This window comes from Vigna unguiculata, unplaced genomic scaffold, assembly GCF_004118075.2.
Source record: "Vigna unguiculata cultivar IT97K-499-35 unplaced genomic scaffold, ASM411807v1 contig_652, whole genome shotgun sequence".
NCBI lineage: Eukaryota > Viridiplantae > Streptophyta > Magnoliopsida > Fabales > Fabaceae > Vigna > Vigna unguiculata.
In genome coordinates this window covers 64,969-81,292 of record NW_021011375.1, presented here as the reverse complement: position 1 = coordinate 81,292, position 16,324 = coordinate 64,969, and the positions used below count along the sequence as shown (strand labels likewise).

The 16,324-nt window shown below is 38.2% G+C and overlaps 1 protein-coding gene across 1 annotated transcript; it reads right to left on the bottom strand.

Moving 5' to 3' along the window:
- Positions 1-1,467: 1,467 nt before the first annotated feature.
- On the bottom strand, positions 1,468-5,979 carry LOC114172650. The gene is made up of 5 exons (XM_028056982.1): positions 4,366-5,979; positions 3,994-4,281; positions 2,345-3,915; positions 1,632-1,984; positions 1,468-1,574 (listed from the first exon to the last, which is right to left on the bottom strand). Exons 1-5 carry the CDS (start codon positions 5,977-5,979, stop codon positions 1,468-1,470), a joined length of 3,933 nt encoding a protein of 1,310 aa, XP_027912783.1.
- Between the last annotated feature and the right edge of the window lie 10,345 nt (positions 5,980-16,324).

Here is a 16,324-nt window from a genome sequence, read left to right as displayed (position 1 = left end):
AGAAAACCCAAGAACAACTAAAGGAAGAAGAAAACATAAAATGGTAAAAATGTGAGAAGCACGCCACTACAAGGCTAGGTTAGAAGCCATGGCAACCTTGAAGATGAGTGGATGTGTGCCGCCACTTGCTATGCAAGATAAGGCTTAAAAATATTCACTCCCAAGGGAGGAAACTCTCACAAATGGTTGAGACACAAGAGTGTTTTTACTTCAACATGCTCAACCCTTTTACATGTCTAGGAGCACCCCTTATATAAAAGAGTTTAGGGGCCTCTAAGCAAATAAAAGATACCTAAGGATGTCTCTACAAAAATCTAACCTTGGCTTCTAGAAACTAGGTCAAATAAGGTTACAAAAATGAGAGGCAAAAGAGCCAACTATGGTGTGTGATAGGAATCTTAATGGGAAAAGGATCTAAAGGGTTTAGATTTGCTGGAAAAACAGAATTGAAATGGAATAGAATGGCACACACAACTGGACAAGGTCACGCTGCACCCCAATCTCAACATTCAGTTATCATCCAAAGGAATTACTATTCGTGGCTTTGGTTCGTTAAGGTTCCTTTAAGAATTATGTGCACGAGATCAATGAAGGTTCCATAACAGAAAAATAACAATGGCAACGAAATGATTTCAGAACGTATTGGATTAGGCCCTGGATGTAAACATGCTTGACGTGAAAAGGTTCTATGGACATTAGGTTCTGTAAGATTGATTCAAGAATTCTGGACCAAGAGTAGCGTAATCAACATACAAGGGAAACAATGTAACACGAATTCAAACAAGAAAACTTACAAGACAATGAAGGATAGCATCACACCATCCACACGTATACCACACATAAGCTTCACACCTATGTTGGCTGGATTTTGCCTTGATTCACACAAGGATCAATGAGCATCACACTCACCCAAATTCTTCACGAAAATGGAAAGAGAATTCATTCAATAATCATCCAAAAAAAAAAAAAACCCCAAGTTCACGTGTTCAGCCCTGTTTTTGTCTAGGGTGCTGAATTTGCTACCAAGGTAACCACCCCACTATCAAAATAACCGCTCCACTACTCTAGAAGTACGGCCACATGGCTTTTGGCTGAACAAGTCACTTAGTTCCCTTACATTTAATTGAAAATACACGGAAATTAACAAAAATAAACATTACATTAAATTAAAAACACCCTAAAATAACACAATAAAAATTCCTATGCTACTATGTGCCACACGAACTAACACATAAAAATTTCCATGCACTATGTGCCACCAATATTGCTTTCACGCATTTTGGAGCTCAACTTCATCCTTAGCTTCATCCTTCCAAGTGATCAAGTAAACAAGCTTATGTGTAGGATCCTTGACCACATCTTCTAAGAGATTTAGAATTAGCCTTTGTAATGTTGCCTTGGTTTGCTTGGCCTTGGATCTCGTCATAGGACCTCCTATCCCTTGTAGAGAGTTCTCCTCTTCTTTGGTTAGTTGGATCCAGGTTGGTGAGAGATGTCCTCATCATTCCCTCCCTCTTGAACCGGATGGGTCTCCAAATCCGAACCAGCTTTCTTCAAAGCCGAACCATCTTCACCTGCATCAAACAAAGATAAGTCAGCAACATTAAAAGTAGGAGACACATTATACTCACCTGGCATTTGGATCTTGTAAGCATTGTCATTGATCCTTTCCAAGACTTGGAATGGTCCATCTCCTCTAGGCAGCAACTTGGATTTCCTTTGTTCGGGAAATCTCTCTTTCCTCATGTGTACCCACACCCAATCTCCTGGTTGGAACACAACTCTCCTTCTACCTTTGTTGGCTTGCTTTGCGTAGCTCGCATTCTTCTTGGTGATTTGATCTTTAACTTTCTCATGAAGCTTCCGCACAAACTCTGCCTTTGCCTGTCCTTCAGTATGCTTAAACACAGAAATGTTAGGCACAGGTAATAAATCAAGTGGAGATAAAGGATTAAACCCATACACTACCTCAAAAGGAGAATGATTAGTGGAAGAATGGACAGCTCGGTTATAAGCAAACTCAATATGGGGTAGGCAAGCCTCCCAACGTTTCAGATTGTGCTTCAACACTGCTCTTAGCATAGCACCAAGTGTCCTATTAACCACCTCAGTTTGGCCATCTGTTTGGGGGTGACAAGTAGTAGAGAACAACAACTTAGTTCCTAATCTACCCCACAAACTTCTCCAAAAGTGACTCAAGAACTTAGAGTCCCTATCACTCACAATACTCCTAGGCATACCATGTATCCTAATGATCTCTTTAAAGACAAGGTCAGCAACGTGACTAGCATCATTTACCTTTTTGCATGGAATAAAGTGAGCCATCTTGGAAAACCTATCCACCACAACTAGTATGGAGTCTCGGCCAGTACTTGATCGAGGCAATCCAAGCACAAAATCCATGGACAAATCCACCCAAGGGTGTTCAGGAACAGGAAGAGGAGTGTATAAACCTTGGGGAAGAACTTTAGACTTAGCTTGTCTACACTCAATGCATGACTCACACAGTTTGGCTACATCCTTTTTCATGTTAACCCAATAGAAATGCTCATGCAAGATGTCATAAGTTCTAAGCACTCCAAAATGACCCATCAACCCCCCTCTATGTGCTTCCTTCACTAAGAGTTCTCTAATGGAAGATTGAGGAACACATAGCCTATTTGCTCTAAACAAGAACCCCTCAAATCTATAGTACTCATCCTTGGCCATCTTTTCACACTCCTTGTACCTTTGGCCGAACTCTTTATCCTCCTCATACAACCCCTTCAACACTTCCAAACCCAACAACTTGGTCTCAACCATAGATAGTAGCGCATGTCTCCTAGATAGGGCATCCGCAACCACATTTCCTTTCCCTTTCTTGTACTTAATGACATATGGAAATTGCTCTAAGAATTCAACCCATTTGGCATGTCTTGTATTAAGCTTACCTTGACCCTTGAGATACTTAAGAGACTCATGGTCACTATGGATAACGAATTCCTTGGGAAAAAGATAATGTTGCCAAGTTTTGAGGGCTCTCACTAAGGCATAGAGTTCCTTGTCATAAGTAGAGTAATTCAAGGCTGCTCCACTCAATTTTTCACTAAAGTATGCTATGGGATGGCCTTCTTGAAGTAGAACAGCTCCTATACCTATGCCAGAAGCGTCACACTCTATCTCAAAGGATTTGGAAAAATTGGGCAATGCTAGGATGGGTGCACTCACTAGTCTTTGCTTAAGAGTTTGGAAAGCTTTCTCTTGTTTTTCCCCCCACTTGAAGCTCACGTTTTTCTTCACTAACTCATTTAAGGGGGCTGCCAAGGTGCTGAAATCTCTCACAAATCTCCTATAGAAACTAGCCAGGCCATGAAAACTCCTAATATCACTCACGGATTTGGGTGTTGGCCACTCTTGTATGGCCTTCACTTTGGATTGATCAACTTCTACCCCTTTTGAACTCACCACAAAACCCAGAAATACCACATGGTCTTGACAAAACATGCATTTCTCAAGATTAGCATACAACTTTTCATGTCTCAAAGCAGATAACACAGAATGCAAATGTTGAGCATGCAAGTCCAAATCAGCACTATAGATCAGAATATCATCAAAATACACTACCACAAAATGCCCTATAAAATCTCGTAGAACATGATTCATCAACCTCATGAATGTGCTTGGTGCATTAGTTAATCCAAATGGCATAACCAGCCACTCATACAACCCAAATTTGGTTTTAAAAGCAGTTTTCCATTCATCTCCTTCTCTAATCCTAATTTGGTTGTATCCACTTTTCAAATCAATTTTTGAAAACACTTGTGCACCATGCAATTCATCAAGTAAATCATCAAGTCTAGGAATGGGATGCCTATACTTAATGGTAATGCTATTCACACTTCTACAGTCACTACACATGCGCCAAGAACCATCTTTCTTAGGCACCAAAATCACAGGAACAGCACATGGAGATATAGAATCTCTTACCCAACCTTTCTCTAAGAGAGCTTCCACTTGCCTTTGTATCTCCTTGGTCTCCTCGGGATTGCTCCTATACGCTGGCCTGTTTGGAATGGTGGCTCCAGGTATCAAATCCACTTGATGTTCTATTCCCCTCAATGGTGGTAATCCACTAGGCAAATCCGAGGGGAAAACATCCTTGAATTCCTGCAAAATAGAAGAAATAGAAGATGGCAAGGAAGTGGGAAATTCAGGGTTAGTATTCAAAACAGGTTTGCATACAAGCATATATAAGGGTTGCCGTGCTAACAACACCTTCCTCACTTCCCTCTCTTTTGCTATCTCTCTCACATTGGTGTTTCTCTCCTTGCCTCTCTTTTCCTCTCTCTTAGTGTTTGATCTTTTCTCGTCACTCACACTCTCTACCACGCTCTCACTCTCAACTTTCTTTTCTCTCATGATTTTCTCTCTCAACCTCACTTGATCATGACACACCTCTTGTGGGCTTAAAGGTTTAAGCACCACCTTCTTTCCTTGATGTGTAAAAGAGATCTTGTTGGAGAATCCATCATGGATGGTCTTGTGGTCATGCTGCCATGGTCTCCCCAACAATAGGTGACACGCCTCCATAAACACCACATCACATGAAATCACATCAGAATAAGTCCCAATGACTATGGGCACCTCCACTTGCTGTTTCACTTTAATTTCTCCTTCATCACTTAGCCATTGCAAACGGTAAGGTCTGGGATGAGGCTTGGTAGGAAGATTCAACTTGGATACTAGCCTTGTACTAGCCACATTAGCGCAACTCCCACTATCCACAATCACCATGCAAAGTTGCCCTTGGACAATACACCTAGTGTGGAAAATGTTGTCCCTTTGGCTTTCATCCATGGCTTCTATATGAGATCCTAATAGTCTCCTCACCATCAACAATCCCTTCTCGTTCATTTCTGGTCCAACATCCTCATCCTCCTCTCCTTCAGATTCTTCATTTGCATCTGACTCACTAGAATATCCTCCATCATCTCTAATCACCACAGTCCTCTTGGTAGGACATTCATATGCATAGTGCCCCTTGCCTTGGCATTTGAAGCATGTAATGTCTCTAGTTCTTTTTGGTACAGCTTCATTGCCCTTAGAAGGCTTAGGATCCGCTTCTTTGGTGGCCTTGGTACTCATGGCCGAACTGGTCTCTCCCTTGGCCGAATAGGGTGATGACTTATATCCCTCCCTCTTAGCTTTGTCCTTCCACCCATAAGTAGAAGACGACGCCATTCTCCTTGAAGCTCCCTTCCTTTTGAGTTGCTCTTCTACTTGGATGGCTTTATGGAGAAGATCCTCCATCTCCACAAACTCCTGCAACTCAACCACATCACGGATATCATTATTCAACCCATTAATGAACCTAGCCATTGTTACCTCAGGATCTTCCTCAAGCTTAGCTTGGATCATTAACATCTCCATCTCTTTGTGGTAATCCTCCACACTTCGGCTTCCTTGAGTAATTCTTTGAAGCTTAAACTTCATATCCCTTTGATAGGATGCAGGGACATATCTCCTCCTCATGAGCCTCCTCAATTCCTCCCATGTGTCTACTGGTGGATCTCCATCTCTTTGCCTCTCCCTTTGAAGCTTGTGCCACCAAATCAATGCATAGTGTGAGAATTCGGATGCTGCCAACCTCACCTTTTGTTCCTCCTCAAAGTTGCCGCAATCAAACACATTCTCCATCTTGAGCTCCCAATTAAAGTAAGCTTCGGGATCATTCTTTCCTGCAAAAGAGGGAATGTTTAGTTTAATTCCTTGGAGAGGATTGCCCCACTGCTCCCTATTCCTCCTTTCTTCATCATATCTCGCCACCCTTGTTTCTTGCCTCCTTACACCTCTTCTTGTTACTCCATCATTCTCCAACCTATCAATTCTCTCATGTATCTCATCATTGGCTTGTCGGAGTAATCTTTCAAGATGTTGAGTAAGAGCTTGCATTTGAATGGGACTAATGCCTGCCCCTCCTTCTTGGTTTGAATCTGCCATCTCACAAAATAATGCTTGTAGACAAGATAAAAGGTTAAGCCAAATAGAATCCAGCACCTAATCTACCTCACCAAATAATTTCCTCTCAAGTGTTTCTCTCAATTCGGCTTTTACTAATAATGTAAATTTCTCTCTAGCCTTTTACCACTCTTGATGCACTCAATCCTTGAGAGTCACAAGGTTACTTCAGCCACACAAAGATGATCTACCTAAATGCAGAATGCGCCTATAACAATTATAGTAATGATGCTATCACTAGAGGCCAAAAAAAACAAGACACCAAAACACAAAAAGAAGGCAAAGAAAACCACACAAACAAAGACACACTAACTAGGTCACGGTTTTAACTCCAATGCAGACTTGAAAATTTCAGAATTCACCACTTGTAAAAACATACAGCAACTGCCCTTAAATCATGCCAATTCAGAATTCAATTTTGAACAAACACAATGCTGCACTTATATTCTTCAGTTTCGGAAATTTTTTATAGCAGCCCTCACATACAATAACAATTGGATTTCTTTTCTTTTCCAGAATTCAGAACACAAATTGGCACGTTGCAAATTAGATTAGTACCTTCTTGTTGCTGTTCAATACAAACCCTTAACTAGCTCTGATACCAAATGATATGAATCTTAATGGGAAAAGGATCTAAAGGGTTTAGATTTGCTGGAAAAACAGAATTGAAATGGAATAGAATGGCACACACAACTGGACAAGGTCACGCTGCACCCCAATCTCAACATTCAGTTATCATCCAAAAGAATTACTATTCGTGGCTTTGGTTCGTTAAGGTTCCTTTAAGAATTATGTGCACGAGATCAATGAAGGTTCCATAACAGAAAAATAACAATGGCAACGAAATGATTTCAGAACGTATTGGATTATGCCCTGGATGTAAACATGCTTGACGTGAAAAGGGTTCTATGGACATTAGGTTCTTTAAGATTGATTTTAGAATTCTGGACCAAGAGTAGCGTAATCAACATACAAGGGAAACAATGTAACACGAATTCAAACAAGAAAACTTACAAGACAATGAAGGATAGCATCACACCATCCACACGTATACCACACATAAGCTTCACACCTATGTTGGCTGGATTTTGCCTTGATTCACACAAGGATCAATGAGCATCACACTCACCCAAATTCTTCACGAAAATGGAAAGAGAATTCATTCAATAATCATCCAAAAAAAAAAAAAACCCCCCAAGTTCACGTGTTCAGCCCCTGTTTTTGTCTAGGGTGCTGAATTTGCTACCAAGGTAACCACCCCACTATCAAAATAACCGCTCCACTACTCTAGAAGTACGGCCACATGGCTTTTGGCTGAACAAGTCACTTAGTTCCCTTACATTTAATTGAAAATACACGGAAATTAACAAAAATAAACATTACATTAAATTAAAAACACCCTAAAATAACACAATAAAAATTCCTATGCTACTATGTGCCACACGAACTAACACATAAAAATTTCCATGCAACTATGTGCCACCAATATTGCTTTCACGCATTTTGGAGCTCAACTTCATCCTTAGCTTCATCCTTCCAAGTGATCAAGTAAACAAGCTTATGTGTAGGATCCTTGACCACATCTTCTAAGAGATTTAGAATTAGCCTTTGTAATGTTGCCTTGGTTTGCTTGGCCTTGGATCTCGTCATAGGACCTCCTATCCCTTGTAGAGAGTTCTCCTCTTCTTTGGTTAGTTTGGATCCAGGTTGGTGAGAGATGTCCTCATCATAAACTTTCATTCCTATTCCAAATCCAGATAGCCAGGCTCTGAATACCAAATGATATGAATCCAAACGGTTTGATTCGTTTTACTGATCTATCAAGGTTGGAATGCTAAAAGCAAGAAATTTGAGAAATGATTTAAAATGAGAGAATGGAAACATCAAGAAGATGGAACGGAAATTGATACACATTACACTTCCAAGAATGGAAGATAAGCCTAAGAGTTTAAACACAAAAAGGGATAAAGGACCTTTGATAAAACTCAGGGATACTTGAATCACTCAAGAACCTAGGAGAATCACTCTCACTAATATAGAAGAGAGAAAACACTTATATTTTTTGAATAAAACTCGGCTTGCTTTCATTGATGAAAATGGTTCAGCTTATATAGGAGCTTTAACCGTCAGAATTACAAAGACACATAAATTTCAATTACAACCCACTTAAAGCTATTGATAATCCACTCAAGCTAACAATGATCCACTACTTAATGGTTGATTGTAACTGAATTAAGGCTACCAAAGACAAGAGTCCATGGGAGCAGTATCACATAACACTTCTTCCACACGTTGCCCTGTACTGAATTTGATCCATGCTTGATTCGGGTGAAAGGTTGTTGGTAAATGGAGTTTCTCCACCAATCTTTGGCTCACAACATTGTTGTCGCTTCCACAATCGAATGCAACTAAACATGCGTGACCTTCGATTAAACACCTTGTATAATAAACTTTCATTCCTATTCAAATCCAGATAGCCAGGCTCTGAATACCAAATGATGTGAATCCAAACGGTTTGATTCGTTTTACTGATCTATCAAGGTTGGAATGCTAATAAGCAAGAAATTTGAGAAATGATTTAAAATGAGAGAATGGAAACATACAAGAAGATGGAACGGAAATTGATACACATTACACTTCCAAGAATGGAAGATAAGCCTAAGAGTTTAAACACAAAAAGGGATAAAGGACCTTTGATAAAACTCAGGGATACTTGAATCACTCAAGAACCTAGGAGAATCACTCTCACTAATATAGAAGAGAGAAAACTCTTAAATTTTTTGAATAAAACTCGGCTTGCTTTCATTGATGAAAATGGTTCAGCTTATATAGGAGCTTTAACCGTCAGAATTACAAAAGACACATCAATTTCAATTACAACCCACTTAAAGCTATTGATAATCCACTCAAGCTAACAATGATCCACTACTTAATGGTTGATTGTAACTGAAGTTAAGGCTACCAAAGACAAGAGTCCATGGGAGCAGTATCACATAACACTTATTCCACACGTTGCCCTGTACTGAATTTGATCCATGCTTGATTCGAGTGAAAGGTTGTTGGTAAATGGAGTTTCTCCACCAATCTTTGGCTCACAACATTGTTGTCGCTTCCACAATCGAATGCAACTAAACATGCGTGACCTTCGATTAAACACCTTGTATAATAAACTTTCATTCCTATTACAAATCCAGATAGGCAGGCTCTGAATACCAAATGATGTGAATCCAAACGGTTTGATTCGTTTTACTGATCTATCAAGGGTTGAATGCTAATAAGCAAGAAATTTGAGAAATGATTTAAAATGAGAGAATGAAACATACAAGAAGATGGAACGGAAATTGATACACATTACACTTCCAAGAATGGAAGATAAGCCTAAGAGTTTAAACACAAAAAGGGATAAAGGACCTTTGATAAAACCCAGGGATACTTGAATCACTCAAGAACCTAGGAGAATCACTCTCACTAATATAGAAGAGAGAAAACTCTTAAATTTTTTGAATAAAACTCGGCTTGCTTTCATTGATGAAAATGGTTCAGCTTATATAGGAGCTTTAACGGTCAGAATTACAAAAGACACATCAATTTCAATTACAACCCACTTAAAGCTATTGATAATCCACTCAAGCTAACAATGATCCACTACTTAATGGTTGATTGTAACTGAAGTTAAGGCTACCAAAGACAAGAGTCCATGGGAGCAGTATCACATAACACTTATTCCACACGTTGCCCTGTACTGAATTTGATCCATGCTTGATTCGAGTGAAAGGTTGTTGGTAAATGGAGTTTCTCCACCAATCTTTGGCTCACAACATTGTTGTCGCTTCCACAATCGAATGCAACTAAACATTCGTGACCTTCGATTAAACACCTTGTATAATAAACTTTCATTCCTATTACAAATCCAGATAGGCAGGCTCTGAATACCAAATGATGTGAATCCAAACGGTTTGATTCGTTTTACTGATCTATCAAGGGTTGAATGCTAATAAGCAAGAAATTTGAGAAATGATTTAAAATGAGAGAATGAAAACATACAAGAAGATGGAACGGAAATTGATACACATTACACTTCCAAGAATGGAAGATAAGCCTAAGAGTTTAAACACAAAAAGGGATAAAGGACCTTGATAAAACTCAGGGATACTTGAATCACTCAAGAACCTAGGAGAATCACTCTCACTAATATAGAAGAGAGAAAACTCTTAAATTTTTTGAATAAAACTCGGCTTGCTTTCATTGATGAAAATGGTTCAGCTTATATAGGAGCTTTAACGTCAGAATTACAAAAGACACATCAATTTCAATTACAACCCACTTAAAGCTATTGATAATCCACTCAAGCTAACAATGATCCACTACTTAATGGTTGATTGTAACTGAAGTTAAGGCTACCAAAGACAAGAGTCCATGGGAGCAGTATCACATAACACTTATTCCACACGTTGCCCTGTACTGAATTTGATCCATGCTTGATTCGAGTGAAAGGTTGTTGGTAAATGGAGTTTCTCCACCAATCTTTGGCTCACAACATTGTTGTCGCTTCCACAATCGAATGCAACTAAACATGCGTGACCTTCGATTAAACACCTTGTATAATAAACTTTCATTCCTATTACAAATCCAGATAGCAGGCTCTGAATACCAAATGATGTGAATCCAAACGGTTTGATTCGTTTTACTGATCTATCAAGGTTGAATGCTAATAAGCAAGAAATTTGAGAAATGATTTAAAATGAGAGAATGAAACATACAAGAAGATGGAACGGAAATTGATACACATTACACTTCCAAGAATGGAAGATAAGCCTAAGAGTTTAAACACAAAAAGGGATAAAGGACCTTTGATAAAACCAGGGATACTTGAATCACTCAAGAACCTAGGAGAATCACTCTCACTAATATAGAAGAGAGAAAACTCTTAAATTTTTTGAATAAAACTCGGCTTGCTTTCATTGATGAAAATGGTTCAGCTTATATAGGAGCTTTAACCGTCAGAATTACAAAAGACACATCAATTTCAATTACAACCCACTTAAAGCTATTGATAATCCACTCAAGCTAACAATGATCCACTACTTAATGGTTGATTGTAACTGAAGTTAAGGCTACCAAAGACAAGAGTCCATGGGAGCAGTATCACATAACACTTATTCCACACGTTGCCCTGTACTGAATTTGATCCATGCTTGATTCGAGTGAAAGGTTGTTGGTAAATGGAGTTTCTCCACCAATCTTTGGCTCACAACATTGTTGTCGCTTCCACAATCGAATGCAACTAAACATGCGTGACCTTCGATTAAACACCTTGTATAATAAACTTTCATTCCTATTACAAATCCAGATAGCAGGCTCTGAATACCAAATGATGTGAATCCAAACGGTTTGATTCGTTTTACTGATCTATCAAGGGTTGAATGCTAATAAGCAAGAAATTTGAGAAATGATTTAAAATGAGAGAATGAAACATACAAGAAGATGGAACGGAAATTGATACACATTACACTTCCAAGAATGGAAGATAAGCCTAAGAGTTTAAACACAAAAAGGGATAAAGGACCTTGATAAAACTCAGGGATACTTGAATCACTCAAGAACCTAGGAGAATCACTCTCACTAATATAGAAGAGAGAAAACTCTTAAATTTTTGAATAAAACTCGGCTTGCTTTCATTGATGAAAATGGTTCAGCTTATATAGGAGCTTTAACCGTCAGAATTACAAAAGACACATCAATTTCAATTACAACCCACTTAAAGCTATTGATAATCCACTCAAGCTAACAATGATCCATACTTAATGGTTGATTGTAACTGAAGTTAAGGCTACCAAAGACAAGAGTCCATGGGAGCAGTATCACATAACACTTCTTCCACACGTTGCCCTGTACTGAATTTGATCCATGCTTGATTCGAGTGAAAGGTTGTTGGTAAATGGAGTTTCTCCACCAATCTTTGGCTCACAACATTGTTGTCGCTTCCACAATCGAATGCAACTAAACATGCGTGACCTTCGATTAAACACCTTGTATAATAAACTTTCATTCCTATTCAAATCCAGATAGCAGGCTCTGAATACCAAATGATGTGAATCCAAACGGTTTGATTCGTTTTACTGATCTATCAAGGTTGAATGCTAATAAGCAAGAAATTTGAGAAATGATTTAAAATGAGAGAATGAAAACATACAAGAAGATGGAACGGAAATTGATACACATTACACTTCCAAGAATGGAAGATAAGCCTAAGAGTTTAAACACAAAAAGGGATAAAGGACCTTTGATAAAACTCAGGGATACTTGAATCACTCAAGAACCTAGGAGAATCACTCTCACTAATATAGAAGAGAGAAAACTCTTAAATTTTTGAATAAAACTCGGCTTGCTTTCATTGATGAAAATGGTTCAGCTTATATAGGAGCTTTAACCGTCAGAATTACAAAAGACACATCAATTTCAATTACAACCCACTTAAAGCTATTGATAATCCACTCAAGCTAACAATGATCCACTACTTAATGGTTGATTGTAACTGAAGTTAAGGCTACCAAAGACAAGAGTCCATGGGAGCAGTATCACATAACACTTATTCCACACGTTGCCCTGTACTGAATTTGATCCATGCTTGATTCGAGTGAAAGGTTGTTGGTAAATGGAGTTTCTCCACCAATCTTTGGCTCACAACATTGTTGTCGCTTCCACAATCGAATGCAACTAAACATGCGTGACCTTCGATTAAACACCTTGTATAATAAACTTTCATTCCTATTACAAATCCAGATAGCAGGCTCTGAATACCAAATGATGTGAATCCAAACGGTTTGATTCGTTTTACTGATCTATCAAGGTTGAATGCTAATAAGCAAGAAATTTGAGAAATGATTTAAAATGAGAGAATGAAAACATACAAGAAGATGGAACGGAAATTGATACACATTACACTTCCAAGAATGGAAGATAAGCCTAAGAGTTTAAACACAAAAAGGGATAAAGGACCTTTGATAAAACTCAGGGATACTTGAATCACTCAAGAACCTAGGAGAATCACTCTCACTAATATAGAAGAGAGAAAACTCTTAAATTTTTGAATAAAACTCGGCTTGCTTTCATTGATGAAAATGGTTCAGCTTATATAGGAGCTTTAACCGTCAGAATTACAAAAGACACATCAATTTCAATTACAACCCACTTAAAGCTATTGATAATCCACTCAAGCTAACAATGATCCATTACTTAATGGTTGATTGTAACTGAAGTTAAGGCTACCAAAGACAAGAGTCCATGGGAGCAGTATCACATAACACTTTTCCACACGTTGCCCTGTACTGAATTTGATCCATGCTTGATTCGAGTGAAAGGTTGTTGGTAAATGGAGTTTCTCCACCAATCTTTGGCTCACAACATTGTTGTCGCTTCCACAATCGAATGCAACTAAACATGCGTGACCTTCGATTAAACACCTTGTATAATAAACTTTCATTCCTATTCAAATCCAGATAGCAGGCTCTGAATACCAAATGATGTGAATCCAAACGGTTTGATTCGTTTTACTGATCTATCAAGGTTGAATGCTAATAAGCAAGAAATTTGAGAAATGATTTAAAATGAGAGAATGAAACATACAAGAAGATGGAACGGAAATTGATACACATTACACTTCCAAGAATGGAAGATAAGCCTAAGAGTTTAAACACAAAAAGGGATAAAGGACCTTTGATAAAACTCAGGGATACTTGAATCACTCAAGAACCTAGGAGAATCACTCTCACTAATATAGAAGAGAGAAAACTCTTAAATTTTTTGAATAAAACTCGGCTTGCTTTCATTGATGAAAATGGTTCAGCTTATATAGGAGCTTTAACCGTCAGAATTACAAAAGACACATCAATTTCAATTACAACCCACTTAAAGCTATTGATAATCCACTCAAGCTAACAATGATCCACTACTTAATGGTTGATTGTAACTGAAGTTAAGGCTACCAAAGACAAGAGTCCATGGGAGCAGTATCACATAACACTTTTCCACACGTTGCCCTGTACTGAATTTGATCCATGCTTGATTCGAGTGAAAGGTTGTTGGTAAATGGAGTTTCTCCACCAATCTTTGGCTCACAACATTGTTGTCGCTTCCACAATCGAATGCAACTAAACATGCGTGACCTTCGATTAAACACCTTGTATAATAAACTTTCATTCCTATTCCAAATCCAGATAGCAGGCTCTGAATACCAAATGATGTGAATCCAAACGGTTTGATTCGTTTTACTGATCTATCAAGGTTGGAATGCTAATAAGCAAGAAATTTGAGAAATGATTTAAAATGAGAGAATGAAACATACAAGAAGATGGAACGGAAATTGATACACATTACACTTCCAAGAATGGAAGATAAGCCTAAGAGTTTAAACACAAAAAGGGATAAAGGACCTTTGATAAAACTCAGGGATACTTGAATCACTCAAGAACCTAGGAGAATCACTCTCACTAATATAGAAGAGAGAAAACTCTTAAATTTTTGAATAAAACTCGGCTTGCTTTCATTGATGAAAATGGTTCAGCTTATATAGGAGCTTTAACCGTCAGAATTACAAAAGACACATCAATTTCAATTACAACCCACTTAAAGCTATTGATAATCCACTCAAGCTAACAATGATCCACTACTTAATGGTTGATTGTAACTGAAGTTAAGGCTACCAAAGACAAGAGTCCATGGGAGCAGTATCACATAACACTTTTCCACACGTTGCCCTGTACTGAATTTGATCCATGCTTGATTCGAGTGAAAGGTTGTTGGTAAATGGAGTTTCTCCACCAATCTTTGGCTCACAACATTGTTGTCGCTTCCACAATCGAATGCAACTAAACATGCGTGACCTTCGATTAAACACCTTGTATAATAAACTTTCATTCCTATTCCAAATCCAGATAGCAGGCTCTGAATACCAAATGATGTGAATCCAAACGGTTTGATTCGTTTTACTGATCTATCAAGGTTGAATGCTAATAAGCAAGAAATTTGAGAAATGATTTAAAATGAGAGAATGAAACATACAAGAAGATGGAACGGAAATTGATACACATTACACTTCCAAGAATGGAAGATAAGCCTAAGAGTTTAAACACAAAAAGGGATAAAGGACCTTTGATAAAACTCAGGGATACTTGAATCACTCAAGAACCTAGGAGAATCACTCTCACTAATATAGAAGAGAGAAAACTCTTAAATTTTTTGAATAAAACTCGGCTTGCTTTCATTGATGAAAATGGTTCAGCTTATATAGGAGCTTTAACCGTCAGAATTACAAAAGACACATCAATTTCAATTACAACCCACTTAAAGCTATTGATAATCCACTCAAGCTAACAATGATCCACTACTTAATGGTTGATTGTAACTGAAGTTAAGGCTACCAAAGACAAGAGTCCATGGGAGCAGTATCACATAACACTTTTCCACACGTTGCCCTGTACTGAATTTGATCCATGCTTGATTCGAGTGAAAGGTTGTTGGTAAATGGAGTTTCTCCACCAATCTTTGGCTCACAACATTGTTGTCGCTTCCACAATCGAATGCAACTAAACATGCGTGACCTTCGATTAAACACCTTGTATAATAAACTTTCATTCCTATTCAAATCCAGATAGCAGGCTCTGAATACCAAATGATGTGAATCCAAACGGTTTGATTCGTTTTACTGATCTATCAAGGTTGAATGCTAATAAGCAAGAAATTTGAGAAATGATTTAAAATGAGAGAATGAAACATACAAGAAGATGGAACGGAAATTGATACACATTACACTTCCAAGAATGGAAGATAAGCCTAAGAGTTTAAACACAAAAAGGGATAAAGGACCTTTGATAAAACTCAGGGATACTTGAATCACTCAAGAACCTAGGAGAATCACTCTCACTAATATAGAAGAGAGAAAACTCTTAAATTTTTTGAATAAAACTCGGCTTGCTTTCATTGATGAAAATGGTTCAGCTTATATAGGAGCTTTAACCGTCAGAATTACAAAAGACACATCAATTTCAATTACAACCCACTTAAAGCTATTGATAATCCACTCAAGCTAACAATGATCCACTACTTAATGGTTGATTGTAACTGAAGTTAAGGCTACCAAAGACAAGAGTCCATGGGAGCAGTATCACATAACACTTTTCCACACGTTGCCCTGTACTGAATTTGATCCATGCTTGATTCGAGTGAAAGGTTGTTGGTAAATGGAGTTTCTCCACCAATCTTTGGCTCACAACATTGTTGTCGCTTCCACAATCGAATGCAACTAAACATGCGTGACCTTCGATTAAAC

What these genes read in the sequence shown, in the direction of transcription:
- LOC114172650 (XM_028056982.1), bottom strand. Translation starts at nt 5,979, where the DNA reads ATGGCAGATTCAAACCAAGAAGGAGGGGCAGGCATTAGTCCCATTCAA. An exon ending in AAGTTGAGAGTGAGAGCGTG is followed by an intron (nt 4,282 to 4,365) that starts GTAGAGAGTGTG and finishes AATGTGAGAGAG; the next exon opens with ATAGCAAAAGAGAGGGAAGT. An exon ending in TTACAAGATCCAAATGCCAG is followed by an intron (nt 1,575 to 1,631) that starts GTGAGTATAATG and finishes TGTTTGATGCAG; the next exon opens with GTGAAGATGGTTCGGCTTTG.